Source organism: Coregonus clupeaformis, chromosome 33, assembly GCF_020615455.1.
Source record: "Coregonus clupeaformis isolate EN_2021a chromosome 33, ASM2061545v1, whole genome shotgun sequence".
NCBI classification, from domain to species: domain Eukaryota; kingdom Metazoa; phylum Chordata; class Actinopteri; order Salmoniformes; family Salmonidae; genus Coregonus; species Coregonus clupeaformis.
The window spans coordinates 19,245,650-19,270,837 of NC_059224.1; the positions used below are offsets into that span (position 1 = coordinate 19,245,650).

At 42.7% G+C, this 25,188-nt stretch overlaps 1 protein-coding gene across 2 annotated transcripts; it reads right to left on the bottom strand.

Moving 5' to 3' along the window:
- Window positions 1-9,380: 9,380 nt before the first annotated feature.
- LOC121548756 (osteopetrosis-associated transmembrane protein 1) lies at window positions 9,381-24,600 on the bottom strand. 2 transcript variants are annotated; one of them, XM_041860296.2, is made up of 6 exons: window positions 24,084-24,600; window positions 20,453-20,567; window positions 20,095-20,192; window positions 19,838-19,948; window positions 9,989-10,154; window positions 9,381-9,488 (listed from the first exon to the last, which is right to left on the bottom strand). In XM_041860296.2, the coding sequence occupies exons 1-6, from the start codon at window positions 24,468-24,470 to the stop codon at window positions 9,433-9,435; spliced, it is 933 nt and encodes a 310-aa protein (XP_041716230.2). In that variant the 5' UTR covers window positions 24,471-24,600; the 3' UTR covers window positions 9,381-9,432. The 2 variants fall into 2 exon arrangements, with proteins under 2 accessions (XP_041716230.2, XP_045066011.1); XM_045210076.1 differs by having other exon boundaries at window positions 19,838-19,951; window positions 24,084-24,595.
- Between the last annotated feature and the right edge of the window lie 588 nt (window positions 24,601-25,188).

Consider the following 25,188-nt stretch of genomic DNA (forward strand, 5'->3'; position numbering starts at 1 on the left):
TGAACCTACAGGATCGGGTCACCGCCTTGATGTTAGCGGAGAACGACAGGGTGTTGTCCAGGGTCACGCCAAGGCTCTTTGCACTCTGGGAGGAGGACACAACGGAGTTGTCAACCGTGATGGCGAGATCATCAATCTTTGGCCAAGACCAAAGAGCTCTCCAAGGATGTCAGAGACAAGATTGTAGACCTACACAAGGCTGGAATGGGCTACAAGACCATCGCCAAGCAGCTTGGTGAGAAGGTGACAACAGTTGGTGCGATTATTCGCAAATGGAAGAAACACAAAAGAACTGTCAATCTCCCTCGGCCTGGGGCTCCAAGCAAGATCTCACCTCGTGGAGTTGCAATGATCATGAGAACAGGAATCAGCCCAGAACTACACGGGAGGATATTGTCAATGATCTCAAGGCAGCTGGGACCATAGTCACCAAGAAAACAATTGGTAACACACTACGCCGTGAAGGACTGAAATCCTGCAGTGCCCGCAAGGTCCCCCTGCTCAAGAAAGCACATATACAGGGCCGTCTGAAGTTTGCCAATGAACATCTGAATGATTCAGAGGAGAACTGGGTGAAAGTGTTGTGGTCAGATGAGACCAAAATCGAGCTCTTTGGCATCAACTCAACTCGCCGTGTTTGGAGGAGGAGGAATGCTGCCTATGACCCCAAGAACACCCCATCCCCACCGTCAAACATGGAGGTGGAAACATTATGCTTTGGGGGGGGGGGGGGTTTCTGCTAAGGGGACAGGACAACTTCACTGCATCAAAGGGACGATGGACGGGACCATGTACCATCAAATCTTGGGTGAGAACCCCATTGAAAATGGGTCGTGGATGGGTATTCCAGCATGACAATGACCCAAAACACACAGCCAAGGCAACAAAGGAGTGGCTCAAGAAGAAGCACATTACGGTCCTGGAGTGGCCTAGCCAGTCTCCAGACCTTAATCCCATAGAAAATCTGTGGAGGGAGCTGAAGGTTCGAGTTGTCAAACGTCAGCCTCGAAACCTTAATGACTTGGAAAAGATCTGCAAAGAGGAGTGGAACAAAATCCCTCCTGAGATGTGTGCAAACCTGGTGGCCAACTACAAGAAACGTCTGACCTCTGTGATTGCCAACAAGGGTTTTGCCACCAAGTACTAAGTCATGATTTGCAGAGGGGTCAAATACTTTTTTCCCTCATTAAAATCCAAATCAATTTATAACATTTTTGACATGCGTTTTTCTGGATTTTTTGGTTGTTATTCTGTCTCTCACTATTAAAATAAACCTACCATTCAAATTATAGACTGATCATGTCTTTGTCAGTGGGCAAACGTACAAAATCAGCAGGGGATCAAATACTTTTTTCCCTCACTGTATATATATATATTTTGTTATGTTACAGCCTTATTCTAAAATGGATTAAATTTGATTTTTTCCTCATCAATCTACACACAATAACCCATAATGACAAAGCGAATACAGGTTTTATTTTTTGTGAGCAAAGTTATTAAAAATAAAAAACTGAAATACCTTATTTACGTAAGTATTCAAACCCTTTGCTATGAGACTCGAAATTGAGCTCAGGTGCATCCCGTTTCCATTGAGCATCCTTGAGATGTTTCTACAACTTGATTGGAGACCACCTGTGGTAAATTCAATTGATTGGACATGATTTGGAAAGGCACACACCTGTTTATATAAGGTCCCACAGTTGACAGTGCATGTCAGAGCAAAAACCAAGTTCGAAGGAATTGCCCATAGAGCTCCGAGACAGGATTGTGTCGAGGCACAGATCTGGGGAAGGGTACCAAAAAATTTCTGCAGCATTGAAGGTCACCCAAGAACACAGTGGCCTCCATCATTCTTAAATGGAAGAAGTTTTGAACCACCAAGACTCTTCCTAGAGCTGGCCGCCCGGCCAAACTGAGCAATCGGGGGAGAAGGGCCTTGGTCAGGGAGGTGACCAAGATCCCGATGGTCACTCTGACAGAGCTCCAGAGTTCCTCTGTGGAAATGGAAGAACCTTCCAGAAGGACAAACATCTCTGCAGCACTCCACCAATCAAGTATTTATGGTAGAGTGGCCAGACAGAAGCCACTCCTTAGTAAAAGGCACGACAGCCCGCTTGGAGATTGCCACAAGGCACCTAAAGGACTCTCAGACAATGAGCAACAAGATTCTCTGGTCTGATGAAACCAAGATTGAACCCTTTGGCCTGAATGCCAAGCTTCACGTCTGGAGGAAACCTGGCACCATCCCTACGGTGAAGCATGGTGGTGGCAGCATCATGCTGTGGGGTTTTTCAGTGGCAGGGACTGGGAGACTAGTCAGGATCGAGGGAAAGATGAACGGAGCAAAGTACAGAGAGATCCTTGATGAAAACCTGCTCCAGAGCACTCAGGACCTCAGACTTGGGCGAAGGTTCACCTTCCCACAAGACAACAACCCTAAGCACACAGCCAAGACAACGCAGGAATGGCTTCGGGACAGGTCTCTGAATATCCTTGAGTGGCCCAGCCAGAGCCTGGACTTGAACCTGATCGAAAATGTCTGGAGAGACTTGAAAATAGCTGTGCAGCGACGCTCCCCATCCAACCTGACAGAGTTTGAGAGGATCTGCAGACAAGATTGAGAGAAACTCCCCAAATACAGGTGTGCCAAGCTTGTAGCATCATACCCAAGAAGACTCGAGGCTGTAATCGCTGCCAAAGGTGCTTCAACAAAGTACTGAGTAAAGGGTCTAAATGCTTATGTAAATGTAATATTTCTGTTTTTTTGGGGGGGGTTTACATGTTTTTGCTTTGTCATTATGGGGTATTGTGTGTAGATTTAATCCATTTTAGAATAAGGCTGTAACGTAACAAAATGTGGAAAAAGTCAAGGGGTCTGAATACTTTCCGAATGCACTACACACTGCATAGTGCCTTCAGAAAGTATTTATACCCTTGACTTATTCCATATTTTGTTGTGTTACAACCTAAATGGATGAAATATACCGAACCAAAATATAAATGCAACATGCACCTATTTATAAGATTTTACTGAGTTACAGTTCATATAAGGAATTCCGTCAATTAAAATAAATAAATTAGGCCCTAATCTATGGATTTCACATGACTGGGCAGGGGTGCAGCCACTTGGGAACAAGGCCCAGCCAATCAGAATTCATTTTTCCCCACAAAAGTTTCAAGTATTAATGTCACATGCACAAGTACAGTGGAATGCCTTTCTTGCTAACTCAAAACCCAACAATGCAATAATCAATAATGTATTACTAGAAGAACAAAAACACGAGAAATAAGAATAAGAAATACACAATTAAGTAAGTAAGCATACTATATACAGTAAGCATTTTTAAAAAGTAAGTTCCAATATCATATTTACAATGTGCAGGGATACTGGAGTGATGGACGTAGATACACTGCATGACCAAAAGTATGTGGACACCTGCTCGTCGAACATCTCATTCCAAAATCATGGGCATTAATATGGAGTTGGTCCCCCCTTTGCTGCTTTAACAGCCTCCACTCTTCTGGGAAGGCTTTCCACTAGATGTTGGAACATTGCTGTGGGGACTTGCTTCCATTCAGCCAAAAGAGCATTAGTGAGGTCGGGCACTGATGTTGGGCGATTAGGCCTGGGTCGCAGTCGGCGTTCCAAGTCATCCCAAAGGTGTTCGATGGGGTTGAGGTCAGGGCTCTGTGCAGGCCAGTCAAGTTCCTCCACACCGATATCGACAAACCATTTCTGTATGGACCTTGTTTTGTGCACGGGGCATTGTCATGCTGAAACAGGAAAGAGCCTTCCCTAAACTGTTGTCACAAAGTTGGAAGCACAGAATTGTCTAGAACGTCATTGTATGCTGTAGCGTTAAGATTTCCCTTCACTGGAACTAAGGGGCCTAGCCCGAACAATGAAAAAGCCCCAGACCATTATTCCTCCTCCACCAAATGATGCAGTCGGGCAGGTAGCGTTCTCCTGGCATCCGCCAAACCCACATTCGTCCATCAGACTGCCAGATGGTGAAGTGTGATCACTCCAGAGAACGTGTTTCCGCTGCTCCAGAGTCAGTTTGGAACTCGAAAGTGAGTGTTTCAACCAAGGACAGACGATTTTTACGCGCTAGACGCTTCAGCACTCAGTGGTCCCGTTCTGTGAACTTGTGTGGCCTACCACTTCGCGGCTGAGCCGTTGTTGCTCCTAGAAGTTTCCACTTCACAATAACAGCACTTACAGTTGACCGGGGCAGCTCTAGCAAGGCAGAAGTTTGACGAACTGACTTGTTGGAAAGGTGGCATCCTATGACAGTGCCATGTTGAAAGTCACTGAGCTCTTCAGTAAGGCCATTCTACTACCAATGCTTGTCTGTGGAGATTGCATGGCTGTGTGCTCAATTTTATACACCTGTCAGCAATGGGTGTGGCTGAAATAGCCCGAATCCACTAATTTGAAGGGGTGTTCACAGACTTTTGTATATATAGTGTATATATAGGGGTAAGGAGATTAGGCAACAGGATGTAAGATAAACAGAGTTGCAGCAGCTTGTATGTGAGTGGGTGTGCGGGTGTGTAGAGTCAGTATAAATGTATTTGCATATTATGTGTGAGTGAGAAAAATTATGGAGTGAGTGTTTGTGTGTGTGTTGGAGTGACAGTGTGTGTGAGTTTGTAGGGCCCTGTGAGTGTGGATAGAGAGAGTGCAAAAATGGAAATTAAAGGTCAATAAAGATACAAGGTTAACTCAGTCTGTGTAGCTATTTTGTTAGCTATTTATCAGTTGTATTGCTTGGGGATAGAAGCTATTCAAGAGCCTGTTGGTGTCAGACTTGATGCACCGGTACCTCTCGCCGTGCGGCAGCAGAGAAAATAGTCCATGGCTTGTGTGGTTGGAGTCTTTAATGATTTTCCAGGCCTTCTTTTCGCGTCACCTGATATAGACGTCCTGGATGGCAGGGAGCTCGGCCCCAGCGATGTACTGGGCTGTCCGCACAACCCTCTGTGGCGCCATGCGATCGAGGGTGGTGCTATTGCCATACCAAGCAGTGACGCAGCCAGTCAATATGCTCTCAATGATACAGCCGTAGAACCTTTTGAAGATTTTGGCTTTATTACAGACAGAAATCCTCCTCAGTTTCATCAGCTGTCCGGGTGGCTGGTCTCAGACCATCCCTCAGGTGAAGGGATGTAGCTCAGTTGGTAGAGCATGGCGTTTGCAACGCCAGGGTTGTGGGTTCGATTCCCACGGGGGGCCAGTATGAAAAATAAAATAAAAAAAAGATAATGTAAGTCGCTCTGGATAAGAGCGTCTGCTAAATTACTAAAAATGTAAAAAATATAAGAAGCAGGATGTGGAGGTCCTGGGCTGGCGTGGTTACACGTGGTCTGTGGTTGTGAGGCCGGTTGGACGTTCTGCCAAATTCTCTAAATTCTCTAAGTCAGCTTATGGTAGAGAAATTAGTGTTAAATTATCTGGCAATAGCTCTGGTGGACATTCCTGCAGTCAGCATGCCAATTGCACACTCCCTCAAAACTTGAGACATCTGTAGCATTGTGTTGTGTAACAAAACTGCACATTTTAGAGTGGCCTTTTATTGTACCCAGCACAAGGTGCACTTGTGTAATAATCATGCTGTTTAATCAGCTTCTTGATATGTCACACATGTCAAGTGTCAAGTGTAGCTCAGTTGGTAGAGCATGGCGCTTGTAACGCCAGGGTTGTGGGTTTGTTTCCCACGGTGGGCCAGTACGAAAATGTATGCACTCACTATCTAAGCTGCTCTGGATAAGAGCGTCTGCTAAATGACTAAAATGTCAAATAAAAAAATTGTCTTGGCGAAGGAGAAATGCTCACTAACAGGGATGTGAACAAATTTCTTCATGAAATTTAAGATAAATAAGCTTTTTGTGCGTATAGAAAATGTCTGGGATCTTTTATTTCAGCTCATGAAACATGGGACCAACACTTACATGTTGCGTTTATATTTTTGTTCAGTATATACTTTTTTTTCCTCACCCATCTACACACAATACCCCATGACAAAGTGAAAACAGGTTTTCAGCTATTTTTGCAAATGTATTGACAATTAATTACAGCAATTTCTAATTTACATAAGTATTCACACCCATGAGTCAATACATGTTAGAATCATCTTTAGCAGCGATTACAGCTGTGAGTCTTTCCGAGTCTCTAAGAGCTTTGCACACCTGGATTGTACAAAATTTGCCCATTATTCTTTTCAAAATTCTTCAAGCTCTGTCAAATTGGTTTTTGATCATTGCTAGACATCCATTTTCAAGTCTTGCCATAGATGTTCATGCAGATTTAAGTCAAAACTGTAACTTGGCCACTCAGGAACATCCACCGTCTTCTTGGTAAGCAACTCCAGTGTAGATTTGGCCTGGTGTTTTTTATTTCAGCTTTTCCATCGTTTTCTCTATCACATGGCGGCCTCCGGTTCACTTGCTTTCTCCATAACGACTCAGGAGTTCCATGACTTTCAGCCCCCCTTAATGAAGAACCCGGTGTGCCTAAGAAAAGCCACGGGGCTTAACGGAATCAAAGCTGACATTCTCGAGCTCCGGGCCCCACAAGAGCCGCTCAACGCGCTTTGCAGTGCGGAGAGCGCGAATGAAAGGCCGCACTTCAGCTGTTCTGCAGGAGCAACGCGATCATATGATTCAGCATATTCAGGGGCTAATCGGTAATGCTATTAGAACCAGTGTGATAGGCAGTGGTGGCTGCACTCCATAAGACCAAAAAGCCAAGGGAGTTTAAACGGATGTATTGCTGCGATTATTCGGCCAAATAGGCCTATCTTTATCCCACATTTAGATAAGCTGCTAATGACGGAGGTAAAGCGGTCCCGATGCAATCCAACGAAAAGGCCACGCAACCCTGAAAACAAGGGGCCTGCCTTGTGAGAAGAAATAGCGTTTTTATCCAGAACAAGAAATAGGCATTTTGAAACAGCAGATCAAAAATCAACAGAGCACCGTGCCAGGAATGCCCATAGTTGAAAAACAGTGACTAGTCTACATATTACAATTTAGGCTATTCAGTGAGGAGAACATTTTGTTACAAAAATGAACATAATTTCTTAAGACATGGCGTTAGTTATGGGTTTGAGTCTAAGGAGCTGGGCTTCTACTAAGCTAAAATATGAATTGTTAAGATGGTCATAGCAAAAATCACTAGTTGATTTTGAATTTTAGTAGAAGGTATAAAAAATTAAAATAAATATTTGATGAAAGAATGAATTTGGCCTTACTGCCATTAGTCCATAGAAACACATTGAATAACAGATTAATATGGTCAAACAGATAGTTAAAAAATATACTTCCTTTTGATATATATGTTTTGAAGTGTCTGTCCTATATCTGAGAGATAAGAAAGCTCAGGATATATATATTTTTTTTTCTTCAGAGGAATGACCCATATACCTTTGACGTGGAAATGCCCTATTCACTTCCATACATTTTTCGGCCCGGTAATGGTTTACCTTCAGACAAGTCCCATGACACATGTGGGCCGTAGAGCAAAACGGAGCACGCCATCTTGTTCGTGAGAGTCTAATTTTTCTAGAGGGGTCATATTAATTTGTAACCCAAACCGTTCTGACAAACACCGTTGTAGCTCTGACACCTTCCACCGCAGACGCGGAAGGCCGACATCGGCCATGCAACAAAAAAAAAAAGACAGATTTTGACGGGATTTTTTTATTATGCTAATTAATTGATATGACTCTAGGGGAAAATGTAACAAGCCAAAAAGAAAAGTAACAAATCTAGGGTTTTGCATGATGTATTAATTGTATCTGATAATTGACAGTGATGCTGCAAATTAGGCCTAAAGCATGCTGTACCATTTTTGACAAGTGTTACAAGAGGAGGATTTTACACCTGTAACAAATTAAGTAACAGTTACTATTAACACAACTAGCAAAAGTCAAGTTGGCACAGATGGTGTTTTTGGTCAGTAAAAACCCTATTGCAGCTGAAATAGGCCTAGTTTGTTGGAAATGTATTGTTAAGCAAAAGGGAAGCCACTTCTGAGGCAATAATACAGATACATAATTACATCAAATTGCATCTATTGCCACAAACTATTCACATGATCAAATATAACAAAAACACATTAACTGAACCAAGTCCAGCATGTGATAACCAGTGTGAAAGGACATAAAGACATTAACAGCTCTCTGTGCAAAGAAAAACAACCCACATAGGCTTGAAAGAGCTGGCTCACTCTCGCTTCTGTGATATCATGGAGTGCTTTCACCTTGCTCTCAGCTGTCATCCCCTTATACACGGCAGGCATGTCACAACTAATGGACATCAAGTGCTTTCTGCCTGTCTGTCGTCTGTCTTTCACAGCAGAGTTACATCTAGTCACACAAAGAAAAATAATAATGCACACAAAAACATCCTTCAACTACCCATTGCCGATAAATCAGTAGTCATCATGGTGCATCTCCAGTCCAACTTGTGGGACTGTCTTTCGTTGTAGAAGCAATAGGTGAGGTGGGGCTAGGGGGTTCAAAGAACAGTGCAATTTCATTTCAGCAAAAAAAAATGTGTTCATTATTTTAGTTTGCTATATCTTAGAAAGAAAACCTCAATACTAATGATTGGTATCCTCCTCTCCCACAGGGGGCGCTCTTTTTGAATCCTATGTCATTAGAGCTGGGGTGTATTCATTATGCAAATTATGTTGCAAAACGTTTTGTCCGTTGCAAAACGTTTTGCAAAAGAAAACGTTTACTCCAAACGGAAAACGTTTTGCAATGAAAACAAGAGTTTCTATTGGACAAATTCAGGTAGGTCCCTCCCCATTCCATTCAATTTGCTCCCGTTTGGTTATTAAACGGTAAACGGTTTCCGTTGCAAGACGTAATGAATACACCCCTGTCTGAAACCACAGCCATAGATTAAATTACATGTTACATTTGCATCCAGGAGAGGTTTTGGACAAACCAAAGGAACAAGGAAACAAAGATTCCTCCTCTTTGTCTGGTACGGAAATGGTAATATCGCTCAGGGCACCAAAGGAATAGAGCCAAACAATCCTTTGTCAAACAATCCTTTGTCCCAGCGGTGGAAACCATGTGTTTGATACCATTCCACCTATTCCGCTCCAGCCGTTACCACGAGCCGTCCTCCCCATTTAAGGCACACCAACCTCCTGTGTGACCTACAGCTAACATTGTAGTTGAAAGAGTGTTCTGTAGTCTATAGCATATATACTGTACAGATGATCATTGATCGCTCATGAACTGTACTTTTCTACCTGTATTTATTGTCTGTATATGTCCTTTGTCTATCGTTGATTGTGTTTTTATGTATGCACAGAGCCACAACCAACATTTCTCCATCGGGATAATAAAGTCATTATCTTCTCTATCTTATCCTCATTCCCTTCCATTTCTTCCTCATCCCTCCCTCTCCTCAGCTGAACTTGTCCTGGATGTTCATGAAGCTGGTGTTGGACTTGGCTCGTTTGGCTGGAGAGGAAGAAGGAACATTGTAACTGTTAGCCACCACACATGGCAGCTCTACACAACATTTAACACAGGAACATTTCATCTAAGACCATTGCTTCACCATAATGACATGCGTCAAATAAACAACGTAAGGTATTGCTCTTCGACTCCCCGGCCTAGATCATTAGTAGGCCCAAACCCACTATTTACAAGGACACCATTAAACCTCTCTCCTCCCCCACTCCCAACCCTTAAGAAGAACTACCTCACCCCTCCTTTACAAGTCGACATTATTAGGGACACTCCTTAAGGAACTCCCACCTCCCCTTCGATACAATCTCTATAAACCAGGAGCATGCATGCAGGAGACACCCCGACTTACATACATTCTTCACATGAAAAATCTGGGGACCCCACCACCCCCACCCCAGTATACATCCACCCAACCCCACACACCCCTCCAACCAACCCGTCAAAGAATCTCTCTGCGCAACAATGGGTGAATTAAGCTGGTTACTCACGGTGTATGAGCTTGCGTTTCTTTTGTTCAGAGTGAAGGAAGCTGCTCAAGTAGAAGATGACGGGCAGAAAGAGCATGAAGCTGGACACGGCAATGACAGGAACAGTCTCCGCCCGGGGGAAGGAACAATTGAAATTCTTGCTCCACAGTATGCGGGTCATATTCATCTGAAACAAGACAAGGCAAGATCCCCCCCACCATCAACACAACAACACAGGAGCTTAAAGAAATACAAAAGGGGACACAGTCTGTCTCTCTCTCTCTCGCGCCCACTTGTCTATTTGAGTCTATCACTCTTTTCTATCCATCTGACTCCCTTGCTCCATCGCTGGCCTTCTGTCCCTAGTGCCCTTCTAGTTTCTACGTCACTTCTTCCTTTGAAACTCGCTGGCACTACCAGAACTGTAGTACGTCCTAATAACCTCTCCTTGTCCTGAAGTGTGCACCTGTTCACTACTCCCCACAAGTTTAAAAGCATTGGATTGGTGTTGGCATGGGCTAGACGGGAGTTTCCATACCAGTCATTTTCTTTTCAAATCCATGTAGGGAAGTGAACAAGTGCACACTTCGGGAGAAAGAGAGATAATTGGGATGCCACCCTGGTGACATCTCTCTCATTTCTTTCTAAATGACTGTGTTTACACAGGCAGCACAATTCTGATCTTTTGCTCAATTATTGGCAAAAGATCTGATCAGATTATTCAAAAGACTAACTAGTGGCAGAAAAAAATCAGAATTGGGCTGCCTGTATAAATCGCAGCCTTAGAGCCCCCTAGGGAGTGCCGTTTCACATCTTCCACATTTCTATTTGTAGTGCTCTCACTGAGGTGGAGAAAATGGCTAAACTTTACATTCTCCAATGTATTCTGCAGCCTCCTGGGCACTAGTGCACAAACAGAGTTATACCAGTGGTCCTCTGTAGCTCAGTTGCTAGAGCATGGCGCTTGCAACGCCAGTATAGTGGGTTCGCTTCCCAGGACCACCCATACGTAAAATGTATGCATGCATGACTGTAAATCGCTTTGGATAAAACCCTCTGCTAAATGGCATATATTATAATATTACCATAAATAGCAAGAAAGGCATTGTGTGACAGTCTTGAGAGTGTATTCCATATATTTTGTGGACATGAATGTAGTCTCACGTGGCCATCCTTCAAAATCTCGTCTCGTTGACTCGACTATTGGAAGTCTGTAGTACTTCAGTATTGCATTTTGCATTTGAATGGAAGTACTGGCATTCAACGCTTGCATTGGATTGGCTCTGACTAGAAAGGCATTTCCTTGTTTTTCCTCATTTTGTCCGTGTCTCTTTTCCTACCGTGTCAGACAAGTTTTGATCTTATGCTGGCTTGTTGCAAGTCAGAATTTTTTTTTAGAAACAACCTCTGTTTGGGACTCCACCCATGCAGAAGTTGATTGGTTTGATAATTGGCAACGCGTCACTAGTTTCCATCTAGACGATCGTCTCTCTGAGGAGAACTTTACTAGGCATGTGGGAAGCCTGGGCTTCCAAAGCTAAAAGTTTTTTTTAAATCTTGCTTTGTTTGCTCTTTTCATTAATACGTCTATCTCTGATAAGCTACCCAGGAAAGTGCAGAAAATAGCCCATATTAATATATGTAGCCTTAGAAATAAGGTTCATGAAATCAATAACTTGCTAACATCAGATAAAATTAATATATTAGCCATTTCTGAGATAATTCATTTGATGATACAGCAGTAGCAACCCAGGAAAGTGCAGAAAATAGCCCATATTAATATATGTAGCCTTAAAAATAAGGTTCATGAAATCAATAACTTGCTAACATCAGATAAAATTAATATATTAGCCATTTCTGAGATAATTCATTTGATGATACAGCAGTAGCAATACAAGAATATAACATCTATAGAAGAGCCAGAAATGCTTATGGGGGAGGTGTTGCTGTATATATATATATATATATATATATATATATATATATATATATATATATATATATATACACACACACACACACAGTGGGGAAAAAAAGTATTTAGTCAGCCACCAATTGTGCAAGTTCTCCCACTTAAGAAGATGAGAGAGGCCTGTAATTTTCATCATAGGTACACGTCAACTATGACAGACAAAATGAGAGAAAATATTTCCAGAAAATCACATTGTAGGATTTTTAATGAATTTATTTGCAAATTATGGTGGAAAATAAGTATTTGGTCAATAACAAAAGTTTCTCAATACTTTGTTATATACCCTTTGTTGGCAATGACACAGGTCAAACGTTTTCTGTAAGTCTTCACAAGGTTTTCACACACTGTTGCGGGTATTTTGGCCCATTCCTCCATGCAGATCTCCTCTAGAGCAGTGATGTTTTGGGGCTGTCGCTGGGCAACACGGACTTTCAACTCCCTCCAAAGATTTTCTATGGGGTTGAGATCTGGAGACTGGCTAGGCCACTCCAGGACCTTGAAATGCTTCTTACGAAGCCACTCCTTCATTGCCCGGGCGATGTATTTGGGATCATTGTCATGCTGAAAGACCCAGCCACGTTTCATCTTCAATGCCCTTGCTGATGGAAGGAGGTTTTCACTCAAAATCTCACGATACATGGCCCCATTCATTCTTTCCTTTACACGGATCAGTCGTCTTGGTCCCTTTGCAGAAAAACAGCCCCAAAGCATGATGTTTCCACCCCCATGCTTCACAGTAGGTATGGTGTTCTTTGGATGCAACTCAGCATTCTTTGTCCTCCAAACACAACGAGTTGAGTTTTTATCAAAAAGTTCTATTTTGGTTTCATCTGACCATATGACATTCTCCCAATCCTCTTCTGGATCATCCAAATGCACTCTAGCAAACTTCAGACGGGCCTGGACATGTACTGGCTTAAGCAGGGGGACACGTCTGGCACTGCAGGATTTGAGTCCCTGGCGGCGTAGTGTGTTACTGATGGTAGGCTTTGTTACTTTGGTCCCAGCTCTCTGCAGGTCATTCACTAGGTCCCCCCGTGTGGTTCTTGTGATCATTTTGACCCCACGGGGTGAGATCTTGCGTGGAGCCCCAGATCGAGGGAGATTATCAGTGGTCTTGTATGTCTTCCATTTCCTAATAATTGCTCCCACAGTTGATTTCTTCAAACCAAGCTGCTTACCTATTGCAGATTCAGTCTTCCCAGCCTGGTGCAGGTCTACAATTTTGTTTCTGGTGTCCTTTGACAGCTCTTTGGTCTTGGCCATAGTGGAGTTTGGAGTGTGACTGTTTGAGGTTGTGGACAGGTGTCTTTTATACTGATAACAAGTTCAAACAGGTGCCATTAATACAGGTAACGAGTGGAGGACAGAGGAGCCTCTTAAAGAAGAAGTTATAGGTCTGTGAGAGCCAGAAATCTTGCTTGTTTGTACGTGACCAAATACTTATTTTCCACCATAATTTGCAAATAAATTCATAAAAAAATCCTACAATGTGATTTTCTGGATTTTTTTCCTCAATTTGTCTGTCATAGTTGACGTGTACCTATGATGAAAATTACAGGCCTCTCTCATCTTTTTAAGTGGGAGAACTTGCACAATTGGTGGCTGACTAAATACTTTTTTTTCCCACTGTATATATACAGTGAGGGAAAAAAGTATTTGATCCCCTGCTGATTTAGTACGTTTGATCATTTCTTTGTCAGTGGGCAGTCTATAATTTTAATGGTAGGTTTATTTGAACAGTGAGAGACAGAATAACAACAAAAAAATCCAGAAAAATGCATATAAAAAATGTTATAAATTGATTTGCATTTTAATGAGGGAAATAAGTATTTGACCCCTCTGCAAAACATGACTTAGTACTTGGTGGCAAAACCCTTGTTGGCAATCACAGAGGTCAGACGCTTCTTGTAGTTGGCCACCAGGTTTGCACACATCTCAGGAGGGATTTTGTCCCACTCCTCTTTGCAGATTTCTCCAAGTCATTAAGGTTTCGAGGCTGACATTTGGCAACTCGAACCTTCAGCTCCCTCCACATATTTTCTATGGGATTAAGGTCTGGAGACTGGCTAGGCCACTCCAGGACCTTAATGTGCTTCTTCTTGAGCCACTCCTTTGTTGCCTTGGCCGTGTGTTTTGGGTCATTGTCATGCTGGAATACCCATCCACGACCCATTTTCAATGCCCTGGCTGAGGGAAGGAGGTTCTCACCCACGATTTGACGGTACATAGCCCCGTCCATCGTCCCTTTGATGCGGTGAAGTTGTCCTGTCCCCTTAGCAGAAAAACACCCCCAAAGCATAATGTTTCCACCTCCATGTTTGACGGTGGGGATAGTGTTCTTGGGGTCATAGGCAGCATTCCTCCTCCTCCAAACACGGCGAGTTGTATATGTGCTTTCTTGAGCAGGGGGACCTTGCGGGAGCTGCAGGATTTCAGTCCTTCACGGCGTAGTGTGTTACCAATTGTTTTCTTGGTGACTATGGTCCCAGCTGCCTTGAGATCATTGACAAGATCCTCCCGTGTAGTTCTGGGCTGATTCCTCACCGTTCTCATGATCATTGCAACTCCACGAGGTGAGCTCTTGCATGGAGCCCCAGGCCGAGGGAGATTGACAGTTCTTTTGTGTTTCTTCCATTTGCGAATAATCGCACCAACTGTTGTCACCTTCTCATCAAGCTGCTTGGCTATGGTCTTGTAGCCCATTCCAGCCTTGTGTAGGTCTACAATCTTGTCCCTGACATCCTTGGAGAGCTCTTTGGTCTTGGCCATGGTGGAGAGTTTGGAATCTGATTGATTGATTGCTTCTGTGGACAGGTGTCTTTTATACAGGTAACAAACTGAGATTAGGAGCACTCCCTTTAAGAGTGTGCTCCTAATCTCAGCTTGTTACCTGTATAAAAGACACCTGGGAGCCAGAAATCTTTCTGATTGAGAGGGGGTCAAATACTTATTCCCTCATTAAAATGCAAATTATAACTTTTTTGACATGCGTTTTTCTGGATTTTTTTGTTGTTATTCTGTCTCTCACTGTTCAAATAAACCTACCATTAAAATTATAGACTGAGCATTTCTTTGTCAGTGGGCAAACGTACAAAATCAGCAGGGGATCAAATACTTTTTTCCCCTCACTGTGTGTATGTATGTATATATATATATATATTTATTTTTTTCAGAGCTATATCCCTGTAATGCTTAGAGAAGTATCAAGTGTTAACGTTGAGTGTTATTGAAGCGTTGTGGTTGCAGGTTCACTTGCCACACCTAAAGCCTTTTTTTGGGGGGGTGTTGCTATAGGCCACCAAGTGCGAACAGTCAGTATCTAAATAATATGTGTGAAATGCTTGATAGTGTATGTGATGTAAACAGAGAGGTCTACTTTCTTGGGGACCTGAATATTGACTGGTTTTGATGAAGCGGTCTGCTCAAGATGAAGCTTCTTACTGTAACCAGTGCCTGTAATCTGGTTCAGGTTATTAAATCAACCTACCAGGGTGTTCACAAACACTACAGGAACAAGGTCATTCACATTTTTACTAATACTGTAGAACATTGTTCTAAAGCTGTATCCGTACTCATTGGATGCAGTGATCACAATATAGTGGCTATATCCAGGAAAGCCAAAGTTCCAAAAGCTGGGCCTAAAATAGTGTATAAGAGATCATACAAAAGATTATGCTGTGACTCATGTGGATGATGTAAAAAATATTTGTTGGTCTGATGTGATTAATAAGGAGCATCCAGACGCTGCGCTTGATTAATTTATGAAATTGCTTCTTCCAATTATTGATAAACATGCACCTGTTAAGAAACTGTCTGTTAGAACTGTTAAGGCTCCATGGATTGATGAGGAATTGAAAATCTGTATGGTTGAAAGAGATGGGGCAAAAGGAGTGGCTAATAAGTCTGGCTGCACATCTGACTGGTTGACTTACTGCAAATTGAGAAATGATGTGACTAAACTCAACAAAAGATGAATAAACTGTATTATGAAGCCAAGATCAATGATATAAAGAATGATGGAAAACAACTTTGGAGAACTTTAAATGAAATTATGGGCAGAAAGACAAATTCAACTCCATCTTTCATCGAATCAGATGGCTTATTCATCACAAAACCATTTGATGTTGCCAATTATTTAAATGATTACTTCATTGGCAAAGTGGGCAGACTTAGGCAGGAAATGCCAACAATGAACAGTGAGCCATCGTATTCATGCATAAAAAAACAAATAACGAAATTAAAGTTTGAATTTTGTAAAGTTTGTGTGGGAGAGGTGAAAAAAGTATTGTTATCGATCAATAATGACAAACCTCCTGCATTGACAACTTCAATGGAAAGCTACTGAGGATGGTAGCTGACTCTATAGCCACTCCTATCTGTCATATCTTTAATCTGAGCCTAGAGGAAAGTCTTTGACTTCAGGCCTGGAGGGAAGCCAAAGTAATTCCACTACCCAAGAATGGTAAAGCGGCCTTTACTGGTTCTAACAGCAGATCTATAAGCTTGCTGCCAGCTCTTAGCAAACGGTTGGAAAAAATAGTGTTTAACCAAATACAATGCTATTTCTCTGTAAACAAATTAACAACAGACTTTCAGCATGCTTATAGGGAAGGGCACTCAACATGTACTGCACTGACACAAATGACTGAAAGTTTCCCGAGTGGCGCAGTGGTCTAAGGCACTGCATCGCAGTACTAGCTGTGCCACTAGAGATCGTGGTTCGAATCCAGGCTCTGTCGTAGCCGGCCGCGACCGGGAGACCCATGGGGCGGGGCACAATTAGCCCAGCGTCGTCCAGGGTAGGGGAGGGCATGGCCGGCAGGGATGTAGCTCAGTTGGTAGAGCATGGCGTTTGCAACGCCAGGGTTGTGGGTTCGATTCTCACGGGGGCCAGTATAACAAATAAAAATAATGTATGCACTCACTAACTGTAAGTCGCTCTGGATAAGAGCGTCTGCTAAATGACTAAAATGTAAAATGTAATTGGTTGAAAGAAATTTATAATAAGAAGATTGTGGGAGCTGTACTGTTAGATTTCAGTGCAGCCTTTGATATTATTGACCATAACATGTTGTTGAAAAAACGTATGTGTTATGACTTTTCAACCTCTGCCATATTGTGGATTAAGAGCTATCTAATAGAACTCAAAGGGTTTTCTTTAATGGAAGCTTCTCTAATGTCAAACATAAAGTGTGGTGTACCACAGGACAGCTCTCTAGGCCCTCTACTCTATTTTTACCAATGACCTGCCACTGGCATTAAACAAAGCATGTGTGTCCATGTATGCTGATGATTCAACCATATACGCATCAGCAACCACAGCTAATGAAGTCACTGAAACCCTTAACAAATAGTTGCAGTCTGTTTTGGAATGGGTGGCCACTAATAAACTGGTCCTGAACATCTATAAAACTAAGAGCATTGTATTTGGTACAAATCATTCCCTAAGTTCTAGACCTCAGCTGAATCTGGTAATGAATCGTGTGGCTGTTGAACAAGTTGAGGAGACTAAATTACTTGGCGTTACCTTAGATTGTAAACTATCATGGTCAAACTCTGGATAAGAGCGTCTGCTAAATGACTAAAATGTAAATGTAAAACATATAGATTCAATGGTTGTAAAGATGGGGAGAAGTCTGTCTGTAATAAAGAGATGCTCTGCTTTTTTGACACCAAACTCCAAAAAGCAAGTTCTGCAGGCTCTAGTTTAGTCTAATCTTTGATTATTGTCCAGTTGTGTAGTACAGTGCCGCACGGAAATACCTAGTTAAGCTGCAGCTGGTCCAAAACAGAGCGGCACGTCTTGCTCTTCATTGTAATCAGAGGGCTGATATAAATACTATGCATGCCAATCTCGCTTGGCTAAGAGTTGAGGAGAGACTGACTGCATCACTTCTTTTTATAAGAAACATTAGTGTTGAAAATCCCAAATTGTTTGCATAGTCAACTTACACACAGCTCTGACACACACACTTACCCCAACAGACATTTCACAGTCCCCAAATCCAGAACAAATTCAAGAAACCTACAATATTATATAGAGCCATTATTGCAAGGAACTCCGTTCCATCTCATATTCTTCAAATAAACAGCAAACCTGGTTTAAAAAAACAGATACAGCAACACCTCACGGCACAACGCCACACCCCTATTTGACCGAGATAGTTTGTGTGTATGTATTGATATGTAGGCTACGTGTGCCTTTTAAAAAAAATGTATGTAGTTCTGTCCTTGAGCTGTTCTGGTCTATTAATGTTCTGTATTATGTCATGTTTCATGTTTTGTGTGGACACCAGGAAGAGTAGCTGCTGCTTTTGCAACAGCTAATGGGGATCCTAATAAAATACCAAACATGAATGACAAAGCGCAAGGTGTAATGACAACCTGTGGCTGAGAAATACAGTTCCAGTCAAAAGTTTGGACACACCTACTCATTCAAGGGTTTTGCTTTATTTTTACTATATTGTAGAAAAATAGTGAAGACATCAAAACTATGAATTAACACATATGGTGTCATGTAGTAACCAAAAAAGTGTTAAATGAATCAACATTTATTTTAGATTCTCTCAACCAGCTTCATGAGGAATGCTTTTCCAACAGTCTTGAAGGAGTTCCCACAAATGCTGAGCACTTGTTGGCTGCTTTTCCTTCACTCTGCAGTCCAACTCATCCCAAACCATCTCAATTGGGTTGAGGTCAGGTGATTGTGGAGGCCAGGTCATCTGATGCAGCACGCCATCACTCTCCTTATTGGTCAAATAGCCCTTACACAGCCTGGAGGTGTGTTTTGGGTCGTTGTCCTGTTGAAAAACAAATGACAGTCCCACTAAGCCCAAACCAGATGGGATGACGTATCGCTGCAGAATGCTGTGGTAGCCATGCTGGTTAAGTGTGCCTTGAATTCTAAATAAATCACAGACAGTGTCACCAGCAAAGCACCCCCACACCTCCTCCTCCATGCTTCACGATGGGAACCACACATGCGGAGATCATCCGTTCACCTATTCTGCGTCTCACAAAGACACAGCGGTTGGAACCAGAAATCTCAAATTTTGACTCATCAGACCAAAGGACAGATATCCACCGGTCCATTGCTCGTGTTTCTTGGCCCAAGCAAGTCTCTTCTTATTATTGTTGTCCTTTAGTAATGGTTTCTTTGCAGCAATTTGACCATGAAGGCCTGATTCACGCAGACTCCTCTGAACAGTTGATGTTGAGATGTGTCTGTTACTTGAACGCTGTGAAGCATTTATTTGGGCTGTAATCTGAGGTGCAGTTAATTGCTGATTTCTGAGGCTGGTAACTAACTTATCCTCTGCAGCAGATGTAACTCATGAGAGCCAGTTTAATCATAGCGCTTTATGGTTTTTGCGACTGCACTTGAAGAAACTTTCAAAGTTCTTGACATTTTCTGGATTGACAGACCATGTCTTAAAGTAATGATGGACTGTCGTTTCTCTTTGCTTATTTGAGCTGTTCTTGCCATATTATGGACTTGGTCTTTTACCAAATAGGGCTATCTTCTGTATACCACCCCTACCTTGTCACAACACAACTGATTGGCTCAAATGCATTAAGAAGGAAAGAAATTCCATAAATTAACTTTTAACAAGGCACACCTGTTAATTGAAATGCAGTTCAGGTGACTACCTCATGAAGCTGGTTGAGAGAATACCAAGAGTGTGCAACGCTGTAATCAAGGCAAAGGGTTGATACTTTGAATATAAATTATATTTTGATTTGTTTAATGCTTTTTTGGTTACTATTATTCCATATGTGTTATTTCATAGTTTTGATGTCTTCACTATTATTCTACAATGTAGAAAATAGTAAAAATAAAGAAAAACCCTGGAATGAGTAGGTGTGTCCAAACTTTTGACTGGTACTGTACATACCGAGTCCTCGATGTCGATGCAGAGGGTGTGATTCTTCTCCATGCGGCTGTACAGCTCATTCAGTCCTCTGTATGTGGCCTTACATTCCTTACAAAGCTCTGAGTGGTTGCCCTGCTAAATCACACAAAGTGGAAACAGTTCAGTTATCTATAAACTTCATTTCAGAACTTAACATTCCACTCTCCCTCCCTAGTGGCTTTAGATGGGTTTTGGTACCGACTAGATAAAAAAATCTCTGCCCTACAATAGGGACCCACCTTCTGGTACTTCTCGAAGCAGCTGAGGGACTGGTTCAGAGTTGCCATGAAGTAAAGGGTGTCATTGGTCAGGCTGTGGTGTCCCGGGCTTACACAACCTTAGAGACAGGAAGTCAGATATCATTCTGAAATCATGAACCATGGCAGGGTTAAAGATCAAACTTGTATACTCTGCCTCCTGGCTTTCACTTATCAATTATTTTCATAGCATCGATCACAAACGAAATGAGACAAGGAGAGGAAGTAAGAAACTTGAGACATAGAAAATAACAAAGCTAATAATATAGACAGGAGTACATGGAGTATCAGCATATAACAAATAATTCAATGTGTTGATAATACAAGGCAGTCCACCTACGGTTACATTCTGAAGCAGTCCAGATGTCCTCCAGGTTATTGTAGAGCAGGAACACCAGCATCAGCCTATCAGAACGCAGTAGGCTGTCTCTGCAGCTCACATTCCCTGGGCCCATCTGGAAACAGATGCACAAGCAGTCTCACTGAGGGTGTTCAAGATCCCACGTGTTTAGGCCTACTGGTTAGAATATATATTATATTGAGGATTCAGTGTTAACAGCTTGAAGTGCTGAGAAGCTAAAGGCCACCAAAAATTCAGAAATGTCCATCCCGAACTACAACATTTTCCATCTAGATAGAACTGCCAAAGGGAGCGGAGTTGCAATCTACTGTAGAGATAGCCTGCAGAGCTCTATCATACTATCCAGGTCTGTGCCCAAACAGTTTGAGCTTCTACTTCTAAAAATCCACCTTTCCAGAAATAAGTCTCTCACTGTTGCCGCTTACTACAGACCGCCCCTCAGCCCCCAGTTGTGCCCTGGACACCATATGTGAATTGCTTGCCCCCCATCTATCCTCAGAGTTTGTACTGCTTGGTGACCTAAACTGGGATATGCTTAACACCCTGGCCATCCTACAATCCAAACTAGATGCCCTCAATCTCACACAAATTATCAAGGAACCTACCAGGTACAACCCTAAATCTGTAAACATGGGCACCCTCAGATAACATCCTGACTAATTTACCCTCTAAATACACCTCCGCTGTCTTCAACCAGGATCTCAGGGATCACTGCATCATTGCCTGCGTCCGTAATGGGTCCGCGGTCAAACAATCACCACTCATCACTGTCAAACGCTCCCTAAAACACTTCAGCGAGCAGGCCTTTCTAATTGACCTGGCCCGGGTATCCTGGATGGATATTGACCTCATTCCATCAGTAGAGGATGCCTGGATGTTCTTCAAAAGTGCTTTTCTCTACATCTTAAATAAGCATGCCCCATTCAAAAAATCCAGAACTAAGAACAGATATAGCCCCTGGTTCAACCCAGACTTGACTGCCCTTGATCAGCACAAAAACATCCTGTGGCGTACTGCATTAGCATCGAACAGCCCCCGCGATATGCAACTTTTCAGTGAAGTCAGGAACCAATATACACAATCAGTTAGGAAAGCAAAGGCTAGCTTTCTCAAACAGAAATGTGCATCCTGTAGCACTAACTCCAAAAAGTTTTGGGACACTAAAGTCCATGGAGAATAAGAGCACCTCCTCCCAGCTACCCACTGCACTGAGGCTAGGAAATACTGACACCACCGATAAATCTACGATAATAGAGAATTTCAATAAGCATTTTGCTACGGCTGGCCATGCTTTCCACCTGGCTACCCCTACCCCGGCCACCAGCTCTGCACCCTCCGCTGCAACTTGCCCATGCCCCCCCGCTTCTCCTTCACCCAAATTCAGATAGCTGATGTCCTGAAAGCGCTGATAAATCTGGACCCCTACAAATCAGCTGGGCTAGACAATCTGGACCCTTTCTTTCTCAAATTAGCCGCCGAAATTGTCGCAACCCCTATTACTAACCTGTTCAACCTCTCTTTCGTATCGTCTGAGATCCCCAGAGATTGGAAAGCTGCCGCGGTCATCCCCGTCTTCAAAGGGGGTGACACTCTAGATCCAAACTGTTACAGACCTATTTCCATCCTGCCCTCCCTTTCGAAAGTATTTGAAAGCCAAGTTAACAAACAGATCACCGACCATTTCGAATCCCACCGTACCTTCTCCGCTATGCAATCTGGTTTCCGAGCTGGTCATGGGTGCACCTCAGCCACGCTCAAGGACCTAAACAATATAATAACCGCGATCGATAAAAGACAGTACTGTGCAGCCGTCTTCATCGACCTGGCCAAGACTTTTGACTCTGTCAATCACTGCATTCTTATTGGCAGACTAAATAGCCTTGGTTTCTCAAATGACTGCCTCGCCTGGTTCACCAACTACTTCTCAGATAGAGTTCAATGTGTCAAATCGGAGGGCCTGTTGTCTGGACCTCTGGCAGTCTATGGGGGTGCCACAGGGTTTAATTCTCGGGCCGACTCTATTCTCTGTGTATATCAATGATGTCGCTCTTGCTGCTGGTGACTCTCAGATCCACCTCTACGCAGACAACACCATTTTGTATACATCTGGCCCTTCATTGAACACTGTGTTAAGAAACCTCCAAACGAGCTTCAATGCCATACAACACTCCTTCCGTGACCTCCAACTGCTCTTAAACGCTAGTAAAACTAAATGAATGCTCTTAAATCGAACGCTGCTTGCACCCACCCGCCCGACTAGAATCACTACTCTTGGCGGGTCTGATTTAGAATATGTGGACAACTACAAATACCTAGGTGTCTGGTTAGACCGTAAACTCTCCTTCCAGACTCACATTAAGCATCTACAATCCAAAGTTAAATCTAGAATCTGCTTCCTATTTCGCAAACAAAGCCTCCTTCACTCATGCTGCTAAACATGCCCTCGTAAAACTGACTATCCTACCGATCCTTGACTTCGGCGATGTCATTTACAAAATAGCTTCCAACACTCTACTCAGCAAATTGGATGTAGTCTATCACAGTGCCATCCGTTTTGTCACCAAAGCCCCATATACTACCCACCATTGGGACCTGTATGCTCTCGTTGGCTGGCCCTCACTACATATTCGTCGCCAAACCCACTGGCTCCAGGTCATCTATAAATCACTTCTAGGCAAATCCCTGCCTTATCTTAGCTCATTGGTCACCATAGCAACACCCACCTGTAGTCTGCGCTCCAGCAAGTATATCTCACTGGTCATCCCCAAAGCCAACACCTCCTTTGGACGCCATTCCTTCCTTCTCTGCTGCAAATGACTGGAACGAACTGCAAAAATCTCTGAAGCTGGAGACACTTATCTCCCTCATTAACTTTAAGCATCAGTTGTCAGAGTAGCTTACCGATCACTGCACCTGTACACAGCCCATCTGTAATTAGCCCACCCAACTACCTCATCCGTATATTGTTATTTACATTGTTATTTATTTTGCTAATTTGCACCCCAGTATCTCTATTTGCACATCATCATCTGCACATCTATCACTCCAGTGTTAATACTAAATTGTAATTATTTTGCACTATTTATTGCCTTACCTCCATAACTTACTACATTTGCACACACTGTATATAGATTTTCTATTGTGTTATTGACTGTATATTTTGTTTATTCCATATGTAACTCTGTGTTGTTGTTGTTTTTAATGGCACTGCTTTATCTTGGCCAGGTCGCAGTTGTAAATGAGAATTTGTTCTCAACTGGCTTACCTGGTTAAATAAAGGTGAAATAAAAAAATAAAAAAAATACAAAAATAAAAAACTGAAATAGGTGGCAAAACAGTGCCATTAGGCGAAATAACACCTAGATCTTAGTTGATCCCCATTATGGCAACAGTAGGGCATGTGTCATATTCATTGTTTCCTGAATAACTAGTCTTGTGATTTTCAATTTCCCCTGCTATACACTGGCGTGGGCTACTAGCAACAGTCACAAGACATGACACATGTGACCATGGCGCACCAATTAGCCCGCAGTACAGGGCAAAAACATGGTGCTGCATAATCTAAATAATAACGACCTCAAAGAGAAAACAAACATGTTATTCAGCCTACCTGGTCTGATGATATGTTTTTGTAGATTTCCATAAGGTTGCTGTAGGTGCCATAACAGTTTTGGCACACTTTGACAGGGCGCGCGGCGGACACCAAACAATTCACATACGTTGAATATCGCTGCCCAAAAATAGCCAGCAGCTCGAAGCAGTAATCGCTGACCTCCAGATCTTCTGGAAACGCCGACAACAGGTTGAGCGAGAACTGGGAACGGAGACCAGGGTGAAACACGGGCGACTGAGGCACAACTACCGCGGCGCGTTGCTTCAAGCCGTTTGCGCTCAGCTCTGAACCCGGGATGGTGGTGTTTACAGCGACAATAGACGTTTGAGCATTTCCGTAATATACCAACGCTATCAATAACGTACCCACCTGAACAATAAACATGTTTGTGAAGTTTTAAGAAGCACCTTTCAAACGCTCACACTTCATAACAGTCCATCACTTCTTGTTCCTGTCTACTATTGTGGTCATGTGATAATGAGGATCTCGAGAGAACTGGGTGGGAGCTAGCTTTCTTGTGCTGATTCAGAATGTTATTCCGAAAGTAGTTATTTTTACAACATACTCGATTAAGCAATATCAACTGATCGTATAACTGTAATTGTATCATTTTGCACTGAACCGAATTGCTCCTGTAAGTCGCTCTGGATAAGAGCGTCTGCTAAATGATAAAAAATTAAACACATGCATTTGTCATACTGTAGCGAACTTTGTAACCCTCTCGCTCTCAAATGAGTTTCTCTGCTGCGCTAAATAAGGTCAATGTCAAGGTGGCTAATTGGAGATCAGAGGAGACATGATCACCTTTAGTGCCCCCCTTACTAGATCGGATGGATTGGAGAAGGATTCTGCTCCTCTCAAAACACAAACACACACAAAACGCACCTGCATCCAGCAAGTCACCTGCGATGACTTGTCACGTGCTTTTCCTCATGTTGGGTAATTTGGCCAATTGGGTCTTTGATTGCTTATTTGATGCTTCAAATTAGTGAAAGATTGTAGACAAAAGAGAGAACTAATATATATATATATTAAAGGTGTGTGTGTGTGAGTGAGAGAGAAAGAGAGAGAGAGTGTGTTAATGACAGACTGTGTGAAGATG